This window comes from Hyla sarda, chromosome 2 (assembly GCF_029499605.1).
Source record: "Hyla sarda isolate aHylSar1 chromosome 2, aHylSar1.hap1, whole genome shotgun sequence".
NCBI classification, from domain to species: Eukaryota; Metazoa; Chordata; class Amphibia; order Anura; family Hylidae; genus Hyla; species Hyla sarda.
Window position 1 is genome coordinate 121,000,084 of NC_079190.1, and position 15,276 is coordinate 121,015,359.

The 15,276-nt window shown below is 46.9% G+C and overlaps 1 protein-coding gene across 1 annotated transcript in view; it reads left to right on the plus strand.

The window, feature by feature from the left end:
* Positions 1-1,627: 1,627 nt before the first annotated feature.
* TSC22D1 (TSC22 domain family member 1) overlaps positions 1,628-15,276 on the plus strand; it is a 117,642-nt gene continuing 103,993 nt past the window's right edge. The window contains exon 1 of the mRNA XM_056555430.1: positions 1,628-5,357. Coding sequence (XP_056411405.1) covers positions 2,698-5,357 — 2,660 coding nt within the window. The 5' untranslated portion in view covers positions 1,628-2,697. The remainder of the gene's footprint in view (positions 5,358-15,276) is intronic.

The following is a 15,276-nucleotide window of genomic DNA, read 5'->3' on the forward strand; positions in this document are numbered from 1 at the left end:
AACATTGAGTTCCAGAACGCTGTGTGCAGGCTTCCATGTTCATGCCCGCCCCCTTGTTACATCCCGCCCCCTCAATGCAAGTCTATGGGAGGGGTGCGTGAAGGCTGTCGCGCCCCCTTCCCATAGACTTTCATTGATGGGGCAGGCCGTGACATCACGAGGGGGTGGGCGTGAACAAGTAAGCCTGCACACAACGTTCTGGAACTCAATGGTCCGGATGCTAGGGAGCGGAGTAACCCTTTAGCTACTTTTCTCTTCAGGAAGAAAGTGCACCTCCTTGATTAATGTGGGGGAAATACACATCATGTGCGCTCAGGCAAACTGGTAAAAAGGACTTTATTTACACAGACAATGATAAATTCCCCCTTAATGAATTAATTTCTGAGTCAATAGATTGGAGTTGGAAAATCTTAGGGTGCTCTTACACTGTGCAGTTTTGTTGCAGCAGCTTTGAAGCCAAAACAGGTGTAGTTCATAATGAATTAGATTATATGAAGAATAGATGCTACTTCTGCATTTTTTTTTTTTATCCATTTCACACCAGGAGTGGATTAGAAATAAGAGCAGAAGTAGCATCTGTTCTTTATATTATCTAATTCATAATGAACCACACCTGGTTTTGGCTTCAAAGCTGAAGCAAATCTATATACAGTGTAACACCAAAGAGCAAGGTCAATCTAATTGGTTGCTATGGGCAACTGAACCACTCTTCTGTACAAAGGTTTTGAGAAGTCGTCCCATGGGAACACAGCTCCAAGTGCCTGAATTGTGGTCTTCTCTAGGACCGTCTATATACGAATCATCAGTTCTTTAAAACTAGAATTGGTAAAAGGGGTATTCAGGAGAAAAGACATTTTCAAATAACTGGTGCAATAAAGTTCTACAGATTTGTAAATTACTTAGCAGTAGAGATGAGCGAACTTACAGTAAATTCGATTCGTCACAAACTTCTCAGCTCGGCAGTTGATGACTTTTCCTGCATAAATTAGTTCAGCTTTCCGGTGGGCTGGAGACTCTTTCCTAGGAATGTATCCACCTTTTCCAGCCCACCGGAGCACCTGAAGGCTAAACTAATTTATGCAGGAAAAGTCATCAACTGCCGAGCTGAGAAGTTTGTGACGAATCGAATTTACTGTAAGTTCGCTCATCTCTACTTAGCAACTGCTGTATGTCCTGAAGTTCTTTCTAGTCTGACCACAGTGCTCTCTGCTGACACCTCTGTCTGTGTTTGGAACTGTCCAGAGCAGGAGGATTTGATCATTCTCTAAACCGGTGTTTCTCAATCAGGGGGCCACGTGCTGTTGTAAAACTACAACTCCCAGCATGCCCGGACAGCCAAAGGCTGTCCGGGCATGCTGGGAGTTGTAGTTTTGCAACAGCTGGAGGCACTCTGGTTGGGCAACACAGCTCTGGACAGTTCCTGACAGGGACTGAGGTGTCAGCAGAGAGCACCATGCCTGACTGGAAAGACTAATCTTTCTCCAGGACATAGAGCAGCTGGAGGGGCATACAAAGAAGTTATTCACAACTCTATAGAACTTTCTGTTTCCAGATGATTTCAATATGTTTTCTTCTGGAGTGCCCCTTTAAGAAGATTGTGCTCTTGTCTTTTCCCCTGACATTTCGCCGGTCCCTGAGTGAGTCCCAGTATGATGGTGTAGATGAGCCCCAGTCGTGAGTCATTGTCACCCCCGGCGGCACCTCCTCCACGTGTCCCGGCCGTTACTCAATGGGGCTATTTCTAAGCACACCGGCCCCGCCATTCAACAAGCAGGACACGTCTGCATGACTCCCGCACTGACGTCATCCCTCCGATAGGTCCGAACGGCTGCCGAACCCTCGCCCCGCGTTCGGAGATTTCCGTCAAGCTTCGGGCGAGCCCAGCTCTATCCCTCCCCCTGCAGGCCGACAGTCTCCGCTACAGAGCAGCCTAGGAGCCGTACTGCGCATGTCAGGCGGCCATTTTTCCCCTGCTTCTCCTCCCCTCACTGAGCAGCTATCCCCGGCTGGCAGCCGCCGTCCTCCAATGCCGTGTTAGATTAAGAAAAAGGGGGAGGGAGGCACAGGCGCCGTGTAACAGGGAGCCGGAGCCCAGAGACACTGCGAGAGAAAAGAAAGGCAGAGTCACGGCGGATAGATACGGAGAGGAGTCCATGAGCCACCGGCCCCCTCAGCACTGCGCCCGCTGATCCGGATCTACCACTTGTCTGGGGGCAGGGGGGTGTCAACGGAGACGGCGGCCACAGCGGCTAATTGTGTGTCTCCCCCCCGTCTGCTATAGAAGATGGGGCCGCCGCCGGGCCCCGGCCAGGAGGAGTGTTGATGACTGTCAGTGATGGCCGCGTCCGCCGGCTGCATCGTCCCAGCCATCTCCTCAGCCCGCAGCATCCCTGTCATCAGCGCCCGCCGGCAGCCGGAGCCCACACCGCAGCCTAGCGACACCCCGGTTCCAGGGCTACCAGCCGCGCTGCCCTCCCCGAGGAGTGATCTGTCATTCCAGGGACCGTGCTGATCGCTGGGGGAGACAGAGGGAGGGAAGTGACACTGCGGCTCTACATCCGTGTATTGTACACACGTCCACAGCTCCATCCATAGAGCTCAGCGGGAGAGTCGTGCGCCCCCTCACCCGGGAAACACATCGCGCACATTTGGAGGAGTGAAGGTGGGTGGGCTGAGAGCTAGAGGAGGAGAATCACCATGCACCAGCCCGATCCATCTGCAGATCTGACTGCCAGGAAGATGGCGCACCCGGCAGACATCCCCAGGAGGGGCAGTGGGGTCAGTGGGCACCTGCTGTCCTCTGAGGATTACCAGCCTCTGCCACCTGCATCCTCCTCTCCTGGACCTCAGCATCCTCCTCAGACCCTAAACCTGATGGCACAGCCTGTGGCACAGATCAAGAAGAAAAGTGGCTTCCAGATCACCAGTGTCACCCCGGCTCAGATCTCTGCCAGCATGAGCTCCAATAATAGCATCGCTGAGGACACCGAGAGCTACGACGACCTGGATGAGTCGCACACCGAAGACCTGTCGTCCTCCGAGATCCTGGATGTGTCATTGTCCAGGGCCACGGATCTTGGTGGTCCAGAGAGGAGCTCCTCCGAGGAAACCTTGAATAACTTTCAAGAAGCTGAGACCCCCGGAGCGGTGTCTCCCAATCAGCCGCATCTTCACCAACATTTACCTGCGAATGTCCAGCAGAACATCATGATAAATGGGAATGTGCACCTTCCCCATCATCTTCATCACCATGGACTTCCTATGCCTGCCCATCACAGCTTATCCAGTGCCTCTGTTTCTGCCACTGCTCAGAATCCAGCACCTGTGAAACTGGCTACCCCAGGAACTACGGATAATCCAGCTGTAGCACCTGCACCTTCTGTTGCTGTTCCTGCGGTGGGGACAATGCCGCCTATGGCACGTAAGGCCAGTGGGCCTGTTAGTGCGGGTGTCAATCCTATTACAGGTAGCGGGACAACTCACAATGTTACTATTCCAAATGTAAGCAGCATGACTGCTCCTTTGCCCACTAGTGTAAATATTAGCTCCGCCAGTGTGACAAGTACTAGTAATGTAAGTGCTGTCTCTGGAAATGTTAATCCACATATAGGCTCTTCTGGCAATGGAAGTATTGCTGCGTCTAGCATACCTAACAATGTTTCTAATGCACCTGTAGGAGCAGCCGTGGCACCGGCTGCAGGGCAGCACCAGGCGGCACCATCAGCAGCTGCCACCTCTAGGTTTAGGGTTGTAAAATTAGACTCCAGTTCAGAACCGTTCAGGAAGGGCAGATGGACTTGTACGGAGTTCTATGACAAAGAAAATGCAGCAGCTGCTTCAGAGGGAGCCGCAGTCAACAAAGCAGTGGAGAGCATTAAACAAAACCCACTTGAGATGACGTCTGAGCGCGAGAGCACCAGTGGGAGCTCAGTAAGTAGCAATATCAGCACTCTGAGTCACTACACAGAAAGTGTTGGAAGTGGCGAAATAGGGGCACCTGCAATGCAAGGATTTCAGGTACTGGCACCTCAACAGATGGACTTTAGCAACCCGCTTGTCCAGAATGTACCACCTTCAAACATACCGCAGAGTGTTTCACAGTCTCAGCTTGCACAGTTACAGATGCATTCACAAGATGCCACTTATTCTCCTCAGAAACAAGTAGGACAGGCTGCTCCAGCTACCATGAATGCTCCTGTTGGTGTACAGTCCGCTGCTGTCAATATACTTGGTGTACCATCTTCTTTAGGGCATCAACAGCCAGCAGTTTCTACTATGATCCCACAACAGTTGCCATATCCTCAGCCGGCACAGCCCTTACAAAATCTGCCTACTGTTCAACCAACGCAAACAATACAATATGCACACCCACAGACCGCTCCAACTCAGATGACTACTGGGCACGTCATGCCAACAAATCAAAGTTCTGTTCCAGGGAGTTTACCGGAATACATACAGCACCCACAGATACTTCAAACTGGAGTTGCACCTGTACCTACACCTTCAGCAGGAGTGGGGGGTAGTACTGCCACAGCTGTACCTGTTGTCCAAGCACAAGTTTTACAGGCACAGATCCCGTCTGCATCGGCACAAGCACCGCCAACCTGTGTAGCTTCAACCCAGCCTGTGGTACATGCTCAGACAGCCATTCAGTCAACTGGCGGTCAAGTGGTAGGTGTTGGCCAACAGGGAAATCTGCCAACTCCAGCACACCAGGTATCTACCAGTCAGACTACACAATCTGTAATTCAGCAAAATGTTCCAGCTCCTTCTCAGACGGTACTGCCACCCACACAAGGTATACAGGTTGGCGCTTCTACCCATCCACCTCCTGTAATGATGGCACCCCAGAATCCTTTGCTCCCCTCAAAACCTCCTACACAACTTCTTGAACCTGCTGCTGTACAGGGAATGACCACTCAACAAGTACCTGCAGTCAGTCCTATACCTGCACCCAATGTTCCAGCACCCCAGCAGCTTGGGACAAATCTACCTACTGGAATAGCTCCAGCAGCGACGACCCTGGGCCCACAACCACCTACAGTTGCTCAAGTACCAACAGCGCAAAATGGGAATTTAGTCCAAAGTGGAAATCAAGCTCCAGTGATGGCAAGTTTACCACTTGCCCAAAATGTGCACCTTCAGATGATTGGCAGTGCTAGTCAGTTCTTGGCGCCATCTCTCATTCAGTCCGTGGCAGGCCAGATTGAAGATGCCAGGCGTTTAATGGAGCAACAAATGGCGGGTCTACCACATGTGGGTGAAGGGGCCTCTCTGGATATGCACGGTTCGGGATCTTTACTGCCTTTGAAGTCCTTGCCTCTGACAACACCTCTGGTTGATGGAGAAGATGAAAGGTGAGAGCAACACATTTGTAGTTTCTTTATACTGTCACATGAAATGAATTTCCCGTCTTCCCATAGTAGATTCTTTTGTCCTTGACACATACCAGGCATCCTGTATTAATCACTTGGTGGAATGTGAATGTCATGGTTTCCCTTCGTGTTGTATGGATTTTCCTGTGCTCCCACCCAGCCTCCGCTCAGTCCCCAGGTCAGTCACTGAGCCGCCTGGATAGATCAGGAGTCTTCTTTGTCACTTGAGTTTAACATGTCATTGGCTCTTTTATGTGACCAGGCCTGGAATGGAAGACGTGTGAGATCATTGAGACTTTAAACTGGTTTTCCTTCCTTAGGTCGTCTTTTGTGATTGATATGATGGAGCTATTCACTATTTTATTAGCCAGCACCAGAGGTTTGTCATTGTGTTCCCAGGCCGCTCACCATGAGGCATTACAGGCATTGCTGTCATACTTCTAGGTACTGAGGTGAAGAGTTCACTGTACTCCCGCAGACCTGAATAGGATCATTGCTTGCTGGAAAGTTATATAGAACCTATTCCGTGTTAGGCTTGTTTCACACTACAAAATTACTCCGTCTTAAAAATCCGTACGAAGTTCCGTCTGAAAATCAGCTAAAAAACGTCAGGTAACAAAATCCTATACGGCCATTAGAAAATCCCATTATAGTCTATGGGATTTTTCTAATAGCCATTTTAAAGGGGTTAAAGGGGTTATCTAGGGCAAAACTTTATATATATATATATATATATATATATATATATATATATATATATATATATATATATAATATCAACTGGCTCCAGAAAGTTAAACAGATTTGTAAATGACTTCTATTAAAAAATCTTAATCCTTTCACTAATTATGAGCTGCTGAAGTTGAGTTGTTCTCTTCTGTCTAAGTGCTGTCTGATGACACGTGTCTCGGGAACCACCTAGTTTTGAAGCAAATCCCCATAGCAAACCTCTTCTACTCTGTGCAGTTCCCGAGACAAGCAGAGATGTCAGCAGAGAGCACTGTTGCCAGACAGAAAAGAACAACTCAACTTCAGCAGCTGAAAATTATTGAAAGGATTAATATTTTTTAATAGAAGTCATTTACAAATCTGTTTAACTTTCTGGAGCCAGTTGAGATATATATATATGTTTTTGCCTGGAATACCCCTTTTAACCCGTTATAGCTCGTTATCAATAACGGCCGTTATTTTGTGACGGAAGATAGTAACGGGAGAAATAGTGCGTGCACTATTTCTCCCGTTACTATCTTCCGTCACAAAATAACGGTCGTTATTAATAACGGGTGAAAACGGCTATTAGAAAAATCCCATGGACTATAATGGGATTTTCTAAAGCCATATAGGATTTTGTAACTGCCGTTTTACAGCTGATTTTCAGACGGAACTTCGTTCGGATCTTTAAAACGGAGTAATTTTGTAGTGTGAAAGGGGCCTTAAATACTTCTGTTTGACAGGAAATTCCTTTTACTGTTGGTTCTCTCCGCTATAGCTTCTAGTGTCTTCCTGTAAGTGTTGTGTTGTGGTTGAGGTTACTGTATGTAATGTGTTCAGTAGAAACTGTTTTTAAAGTTATTCAACATTTTAACCCCAAAAATGTAAATTTAAACCACTGGGGGAGTTGTAATTTAAAGGGGAGGCATCCTTGTTGGGAAACACTGGTCTACATATATAGGTGGGCAGAGTTTTGTGCCATATTTGATTGAATCCTGGTGCATTTAAAGTGGTACTCCGGTGGAAAACATTATTATTATTTTTTTTTCTTTTTTTAATGAACTGGTGCCAAAAAGTTAATCAGATTTGTAAATTACTTCTATAAAAAAAAATCTTTATCCTTCCAGTACTTATTAGCAGCTGTATACTACAGAGGAAATTCTTTTCTTTTTGAATTTCTTTTTTGTCTTGTCCAAAGTGCTCTCTGCTGACACCTCTATCCATGTCAGGAACTGTCCAGAGTAGCGTAGGTTTGCTATGAGGATTTTCTCCTGCTCTGGACAGTTCCTGATACCAGGCATCAGGTGTCAGCAGAGAGCACTGTTGACAAGACAAAAAAGAAATTCAAAAATAAAAGAATTTCCTCTGTAGCATACAGTAGCTAAAAAGTACTGGAAGGGTAAAGATTTTTTAATAGAAGTCATTTACAAATCTGTTTAACTTTCTGGCACCAGTTGATTTAAAAAATAAAATAAAAAATGTTTTCCACCGGAGTACCACTTTAAAGGGGTACTTCGGCGCTAGGACATCTTATCCCCTATCCAAAGGATAGGGGACAAGATTCCTGATCGCTGGGGACCCCCGTGATCTTGCACGCAGCACCCCCTTAGAATCAGTCCCCAGAGCACGTTCGCAGAGCGTGTCGTCACACGGGGGCGGGGCCGTGAAGTCACAATGCTTCAGCCCCCGTCATCATGCTCCGGGGACTGATTCTAACGGGGTTCTGCGTGCAAGATCACGGGGGTCCCCAGCGATCAGGCATCTTATCCCCTATCCTTTGCACAGGGGATAAGATGTCTTAGCGCCAGAGTACCCCTTTAAATGCACCAAGATTCAGTCAAATATGGCACAAAACTCTGCCCACATATATATGTAGACCAGTGTTTCCCAACCAGGATGCCTCCAGCTGTTGCAAAACTACAACTCTCAGCATGCCCGGACAGCCAGAGGCTGTCCGGGCATGCTGAGAGTTGTAGTTTTGCAACAGCTGGAGGCACCTTGGTTGGGAAACACTGGTCTACATATACCTAAATATTACTGAAAGGGAAGTGGCTTAGACGGTGTTTCGATCTTATCTAAAATGTGTATGGGTGTAAGTGTAGAAAAGCAGCGTGTGGGTGCCTTTTATGCTCCTGAATTCTAGTGTGAATCACTTTAGAAGACCCTTAAAGAGGTAGTCCAGTGGGAAAAAAACTTATCCCCTATCCTAAGGATAGGGGATAAGTTTGAGATCGCAGGGGGTCCGACCGCTGGGGCCCCCTGCGATCTCTCTGTACGGGGGCCAGTCTCTCCGGCCAGATAGCGGGTGTCGACCCCCGCACGAAGCGGCGGCTGACACGCCCCCTCAATACATCGCTATGGCAGAGCCGGAGATTGCCGAAGGCAGCGCTTCGGCTTTGCCATAGAGTTGTATTGAGGGGGCGTGTCGGCTGCCGCTTCGTGCGGGGGTCGACACGCCCCTTTCGCGCGGGCTGTCGGGGCCCCGTACAGGAGATCGTGGGGGGCCCCAGCGATCTGCAACTTATCCCCTATCCTTTAGGATAGGGGATAAGTTGTTCACCACTTGTTCACTACTGGACTACTCCTTTAACACCACATTTAGGCCTACATTTGGCTTGCACACACTATAGGGGAGATTTATCAAAACCTGTGCAGAGGCAAAGTTGCCCATAGCAACCAATCAGCTCGCTTCTTTCATTTTGCAGAGGCCTTGTTAAGAAAGTAAGAAGAAAGCTGATAGGTTGCTATGGGCAACTGGGCCACTTTGCCTCTGCACAGGGTTTGATAAATCTCCCTATACGCATTTATGGTACTAAACATCTAATCTAAATGTCAGATCTTGTCAAAGAAACCCTTCTGGAGACATCTGAGCTGTAGGAGAGCCGACTGTACATTCACACTTGGTAGATTTCCATTGGAATATAGAGCGTGTACATGAATGTTTACAAACCCCATTCAGGTGTGGAACAGTCACTGACATTGCTGCTATGACCTGCCACATTTGATGATCCTCTAAGGGTGCACGCACACCACATTTTTGCTATACAGTTCCCGTTTACGGTTTCAAGTTAAAAACCGTATGGAATTGTATAGAAAACCGTATGTCAAACGCATCATCTGGTTTAGTCCGTTTTGTGTCTTGGGGTTCATCCACACCAGGTTTTTTGCAATATAGTTCCCGTATGAGGTTTTTGATGAAAAACGGATTCCTCTAAACCTGACTAAACTGTATCAAAATGTGTGTACAAACTTTAACCCATATACAGTTAAAAACTGTATACGGTTTGGAAAATGATGTCCGATTGCATCCGTTTTTAGAAAAAAAAATAATGCGTTTTTAACTTTTCACTCCATTATGAATAAAGTTTCACTTGTTTGATTGAAATTACAAGAAAAAAAACTGCAAAGTCAAAAACCGTATGGTGCAAACTGGATGGAACTGTATGCACGTACGGTCCCCATTGACTTCCATGTTAAAAAAAAACAAAAAAAAAACACGTATACAGTGTTTTTCACCCAGACCAAAAACCGTGGTAGGCTACGGTTTTGAGTACGGGAAAAAACCTGACAAAACCGTACAGGATGCAAAACGGACACAACCTGATGCATCTTTTGGCATACAGTTTCAATGGAGAGTCAATGCATACGGTTTTCAATGCGGTTCCATACGGTTTTCACATTGAAAACGTATACGGGAACTGTATTGCAAAAACGTGGTGTGATTGCACCCTTATACGGTTTTGTCTGTTTTTTTTTTTTTTTTTTTTTTTTTTTTATTTTTAAACCCCTACCCAAAACCGTAGTCTACCACGTTTTTTTGGTCCGGGTGAAAAACTGTATTAAACTAAATTTTAACATGGGAGTCAATGGGAACTGGAACGAACTGTGTGTGCATACGGTTCCATACGGTTTTTGACTTTACACAGTTTTTTTCCTTGGAATTTCAAACAAACAAGTGAAACTTTATTCAAATGGAGTGAAAAGTAAAAAAGTATACGTTTTTTTTTCTTTAAAAAAGGATGCAACCGGACATCATTTTTCAAACCGTATACAGTTTTCAACCGTATATGGGTTAAAATTTGTACACACGTTTTGATACAGTTTAGGCTGCATTCACATCTCGTTTTGTACATATGGGCGCCGGATCCGGCTCGGGGAGAGGCAAACCCGGCGCTCCTGTACCCCAGCCGGATCAGCCCGTGACTCCATTTATTTTAATGAGCCAACCGGAGTCAAACGGTGACTCCGGTCAGCTCAGTTTTGACCCGTAGTATACTATGGTTTTAGGTCTGTTCAGGAAACCGCATGCGGGTCAAAACTGAGCTGACCGGAGTCACCGTTTGACTCCGGTTGGCTCATTAAAATAAATGGAGTCACGGGCTGATCCGGTTGGGGTACAGGAGCGCCAGGTTTGCCCCTACTCCAGCCGGATCCGGCGCCCATATGTACAAAACGAGATGTGAATGCAGCCTTAGTCAGGTTTTGAGGAATATGTTTTTCATCAAAAACCTGATACAGGAACTGTGTTGTAAAAACGTGGTGTGCATGCCTTCCAGATGTGGTGTGCAGACTCATGCCTTCCAGATGTTGTACAATTACTGCCAATGCCGCTCTGGGCATCCTGGGAGTTTTGCAACATCTGAAGATCAGCAATTTGGAGATCCCTGCTCTAAGGGCACTCTTGCACTACAGATATTCCAGTGCTGCAGCCTCCCATTATTTTAATGGGATTCTGCTGAACTGTGAAATTTGTGGCAGAAAATTGTGGACACCGGACGCACCCGAGTGATAATTGAAGATGAGGTTAGTCCAAGGATGGGGATAAGAAGTCTGATCATGCGGGTCTGGCTGCTCGGGACCCCCGCGATCTACATGACGGCGGCGTGCGCGTCCTGGAAACAGAAGCTTGGAGCATCCGAATTCGTGGCGGCACGCCACGCCCTCTCCGTTCATGTCTATGAGAGTGGGCGTGGCGGTTGTAGTCGCCAGTCATCAGGCACAGAGGACTGGGGTGACGTGCCGGAGATTGTGGGGATCCCAATTGGTGGAACCCCCTCGATCAGACATCTTATCCCCTATCTTTTTTTTTTTTTTTTTTTTTTTTTTTTTTTTTTTTTTATAGGGGATTATATGTTTTTTGGCAAAGCACCCCCTTAAAGTTCTATTCCTGGCTTTGTATTCAGTAAAATCTCTGTCTAGCTCTCTTTCCGTCTGTGTGTGTGTCTGTCTGTCTGTGTGTGTGTCTCTCGCTCTCTATATCTATCTATATCTATCTATATCTGTGTGTGTGTGTGTGTGTGTGTATACAGTGATCCCTCAACTTACAATGGCCTCAGGTTACAATATTTTCAGCATAAAATTTCTCTTTTCTGGGCGATTGTAACTTGAAACCAGACTCAAAATACAATGCCATGTACAGTCCAGATCTCAGTGTCAATTGCTGGAAGAACTGACCAATCAGAATGGACATTTCAGTGGTAAAACACCTGTATTACTAAGATACATGCACTAACTGGCTGTCTGGTAGCCCTCCTTTTGAACACCAGGTAAGGGCGGCTCCATTTTACTTTTTTGGGACACTGTGTACAGAACGGTGATTAAACTTAGTAGACATGATAATGCTATGTCTACTAAAAGTATAGGAGTTAAATTAAAGGGGTACTGTGCTGCTAAGCGTTTGGAACAAAGTGTTCCGAACACTGGAGCCGGCGCTAGGAGCTTGTGATGTCATAGCCCCACCCCCTCGTGATGTCACGCCCCTCCCCTCAATGCAAGTCTATAGGAGGGGGCGTGGCGGCTGTCACGCCCCCTCCCATAGACTTGCATTGAGGGGGCGGGGCGTGACATCATGAAGGGCCCAGGCTATGACATCACGAGCTCCTAGCGCAGGCTACAGCGTTCAGAACAGTTTGTTCCAAACGCTTAGCAGTGGAGTACCCCTTTAACCATAACCCACCCCATTTGTGAGTGGATAATCGTGGAAGAGCAAAAGAACCTCCAAATGGCGCTGCTGGTACCGTAGGAAGGTGGAATAAACCAAGTCCAGAGTGGAGTGAAGTAAGAACGTGTGAATTTTATTGCATAAGGATAAAACCAATAAAAGCAATAAAAAGCGATACAAGACAGGATTACCCCTTTGCGGGGGAGCCACCCCCTTCTTCAGATCAGTGACTGATTACTGATCTGAAGAAGGGGGGTGGCTCCCCCGAAACGCGCAATCCTGTCTTGTATCGCTTTTTATTGCTTTTATCCTTATGCAATAAAATCCACAAGTTCTACACTCCACTCTGGACTTGGTTTATTCCACCTTCCTCCGGAACCAGCAGCGCCATTTCGAGGTTCTTTTGCTCTTCCACGATTATCTACTTTCTCCAGGAGACTGTTCTACCTCACCTGAAACCTCAGGCTCAGCAGCGGTTCCGGCTATTTTGTAACCCCATATGTGGGTTGATATGCAAGTTTAAAACTTGCTCCAAGGTGAGCAGCTACTACCTAAGGGGCCTGCAGGCCCCGCACCTCTCTCCTTTCCCCCTTCCCTATACCACCCAAACGGTATCACATGAGGCGCCCCCTCTGGTCTCGTTTTTTTTCCCCCATACAGGCATTTGTGAGTGGGTTAGGGTTGCAAGTCTATGGGAAAATATTTTTCAGCCTAATTTCAAAATGACTGGAGATATTTTGATGAAACTTGGTATGCGTGTTACTTATGTTATCTAAAAAATACAATAAAGTTAAATTAACTTTAACCCACCACCTTATATGAGGGTGGGTTTTTCTTTTTGAAGTCCTTTGCAAGTCTATTGGACTTCAGGACCGGATCGCTTCACCGTTGAGCTGCAGAGATTGTCCAGGAATTTTAAACATTCTGACAACTGTCCAGCAGACAGATGCAGAGAATAGTAAGTGCAGGGGATGGGATATGAGGATGTGAGTGTCATTGTTGCTTTTCCCCTGCCCAAGGTTTAGGTAGAAAGACCGGGCAACACCTTGTACTCTGCTAGTTGTGTTTAAAAACCTGAACATTGTTAGTGGGTTCTGTATTTGCTCGTATTCATCACATATTATTGTCAAAGGGGTTTACTTGGGTTTAAAACAATAATTAATAAAAATAATTAACAGGATAGGGCACGTGCCATATTTTATGGCCTATTTTTCCTACTTCCTAGCTGCTTTTGCTACCCATTGACTTTAATGGGTTGGAAAATGTGCAGCAGCAAAATAGGGCACGTATGACCTTACCCTTAAAGGGGAACTCTGCTGCCCCAGCGTTGGGCAGAGGCGGCGGGGGTCGTGAAGTCCCTGCCACACCCCTCGTGACATCAGATCACGCCCCCTCAGTGCAAGTCTATGGGAGGGGGCATGACAGCTCCAACGCCTCCTCTCATAGACTTGAATTGAGGCGGCGTAGCGTGACGTCACGAGGGGTGTGACAGTGACTTCACGACTCCTGCTGCCCACTCCAAGTGTTCTAAACAAATGTCGGGTACTGCAGAGATCACGGGGGGTCCCAGCGGCTAGGGACGGAGTACCCCTTTAAGGTATGTTCACACATACAGTATCCTGCGCATGTTTGATGCTCAGGCTTTGAAGCTGCAGATTTCAATTTGAACTAATTGACTGAACTCTGCTTCAAATCTGCAGCATCAAATCATGCACATCAAATATGCGCAGGATACTGTATGTGTGAATACATCCTTAATTTTGTGATGTGGTTGTTTGCCGCACTGTTTTCCTAGGTGCAACATATGTCTCCCATCTAAAAAAAAAAAAAATCAAAAAAACGCCCTACGAAGCCATGTTAATTTGTTAGATTTCATGTGGTTTTGCCATGTGGTATTTGAACATGGGGGACAATGGGAACCTGAGAACCCTCCCTAAAAGCGGGAAATGTGGTCAAACTCTTCCTCACCTGGTAGGTTCTCTGCTTTTCCACTGATGCTGTGCAGCTCCCCTCCTGTCTTTGTTCACTGATTCGCAGCAATGAGATCACATACATCCATGCGACCATGACGGCACCAGTGATTGGCTGCTGTGGCTACGTGGAGGTCATCTCGGTTGCAGAGTAAACAAAGATCGTTGGGACACCGGAGCAGGGGTAGCAGTAGTTTTATAACCTTTCTTGCTGTTAGGTGACTTTTTGAAAGCGGACCAGGCAGCAGCCAGCAGTCATTGTACAATAGGGCTACTTACCCTGAACCTATAGATGCCAGCACTGCTTTATCTCCCAATTTACACCTTACGTATCATGCACATATCTCTGCACTGCTGAATTGGAATAAAACTGGCATCTCAGGATTCAGGTTAAGAAGTCCTGATGGTACACTGCCTTTAGTGTAGGCATTTAACAAAAAAAGAGAGAAAAAAATTGTCTGATCGCAGGGGTCCTGCTGCTTGGGCCCCCCACGATCTCCTGCAGCACCTGGCGTTCTAAACAAATGCTGGGTTCCGATAGCAGTGGTTGAGGCGTCACAGACACGTCCCATTCATGTCTATGGGAGGGGACGTGACAGCAGTGGTTGAGGCGTCACAGACACGTCCCATTCATGTCTATGGGAGGGGACGTGACGGCAGCCGCACCCCCTCCCATGGACATGAATGGAGGGGGACGCATGTGACGTTATGAAGGGCGTGGCTGTGACGTCACAATCGCGCCCACCGGCTCCAAGCGTTCTGATTAAAATGTTCAGAATGCTGGGGCACGGGAGTACCCCTTAGGGTACTTCACACGTACAGTATCCTGTGTAGATTTGAAGCACAGGATTTTCTGCTGCAGATTTCAATGTAAACTAAATGACTGAGCACAGCTTCTAATCTGCAGATACAAATCCTGCGCATCAAATCTGTGCAGGATCCTGGATGTGTGAATGTACCCTTAAATTTCTTTCCAGAATTCCCCTTATCTATAATTGTGCTCAGCCTGTAGGAGACAATGCTGTATACTCACCTTCCCTTCTCCCCCTCATTAACACTGTTTTCATGGAGCCCACCCCACTGCACAGCACTTGCATTGTATTGCTTTCTGAGCCAGTCCGTTACTGCAGCGGAGTCCTGCTTTAGCCACTGACTGACTGAGCAATTAGCCACTAACTTTTGTTAATGCTTCAGCATATTTCTCGATTGTAAGTAATAGTTGTAATATAAAGTTTAGTATCATCTAGGGCTGGGCGGTATACCGGTTCATACCGAATTT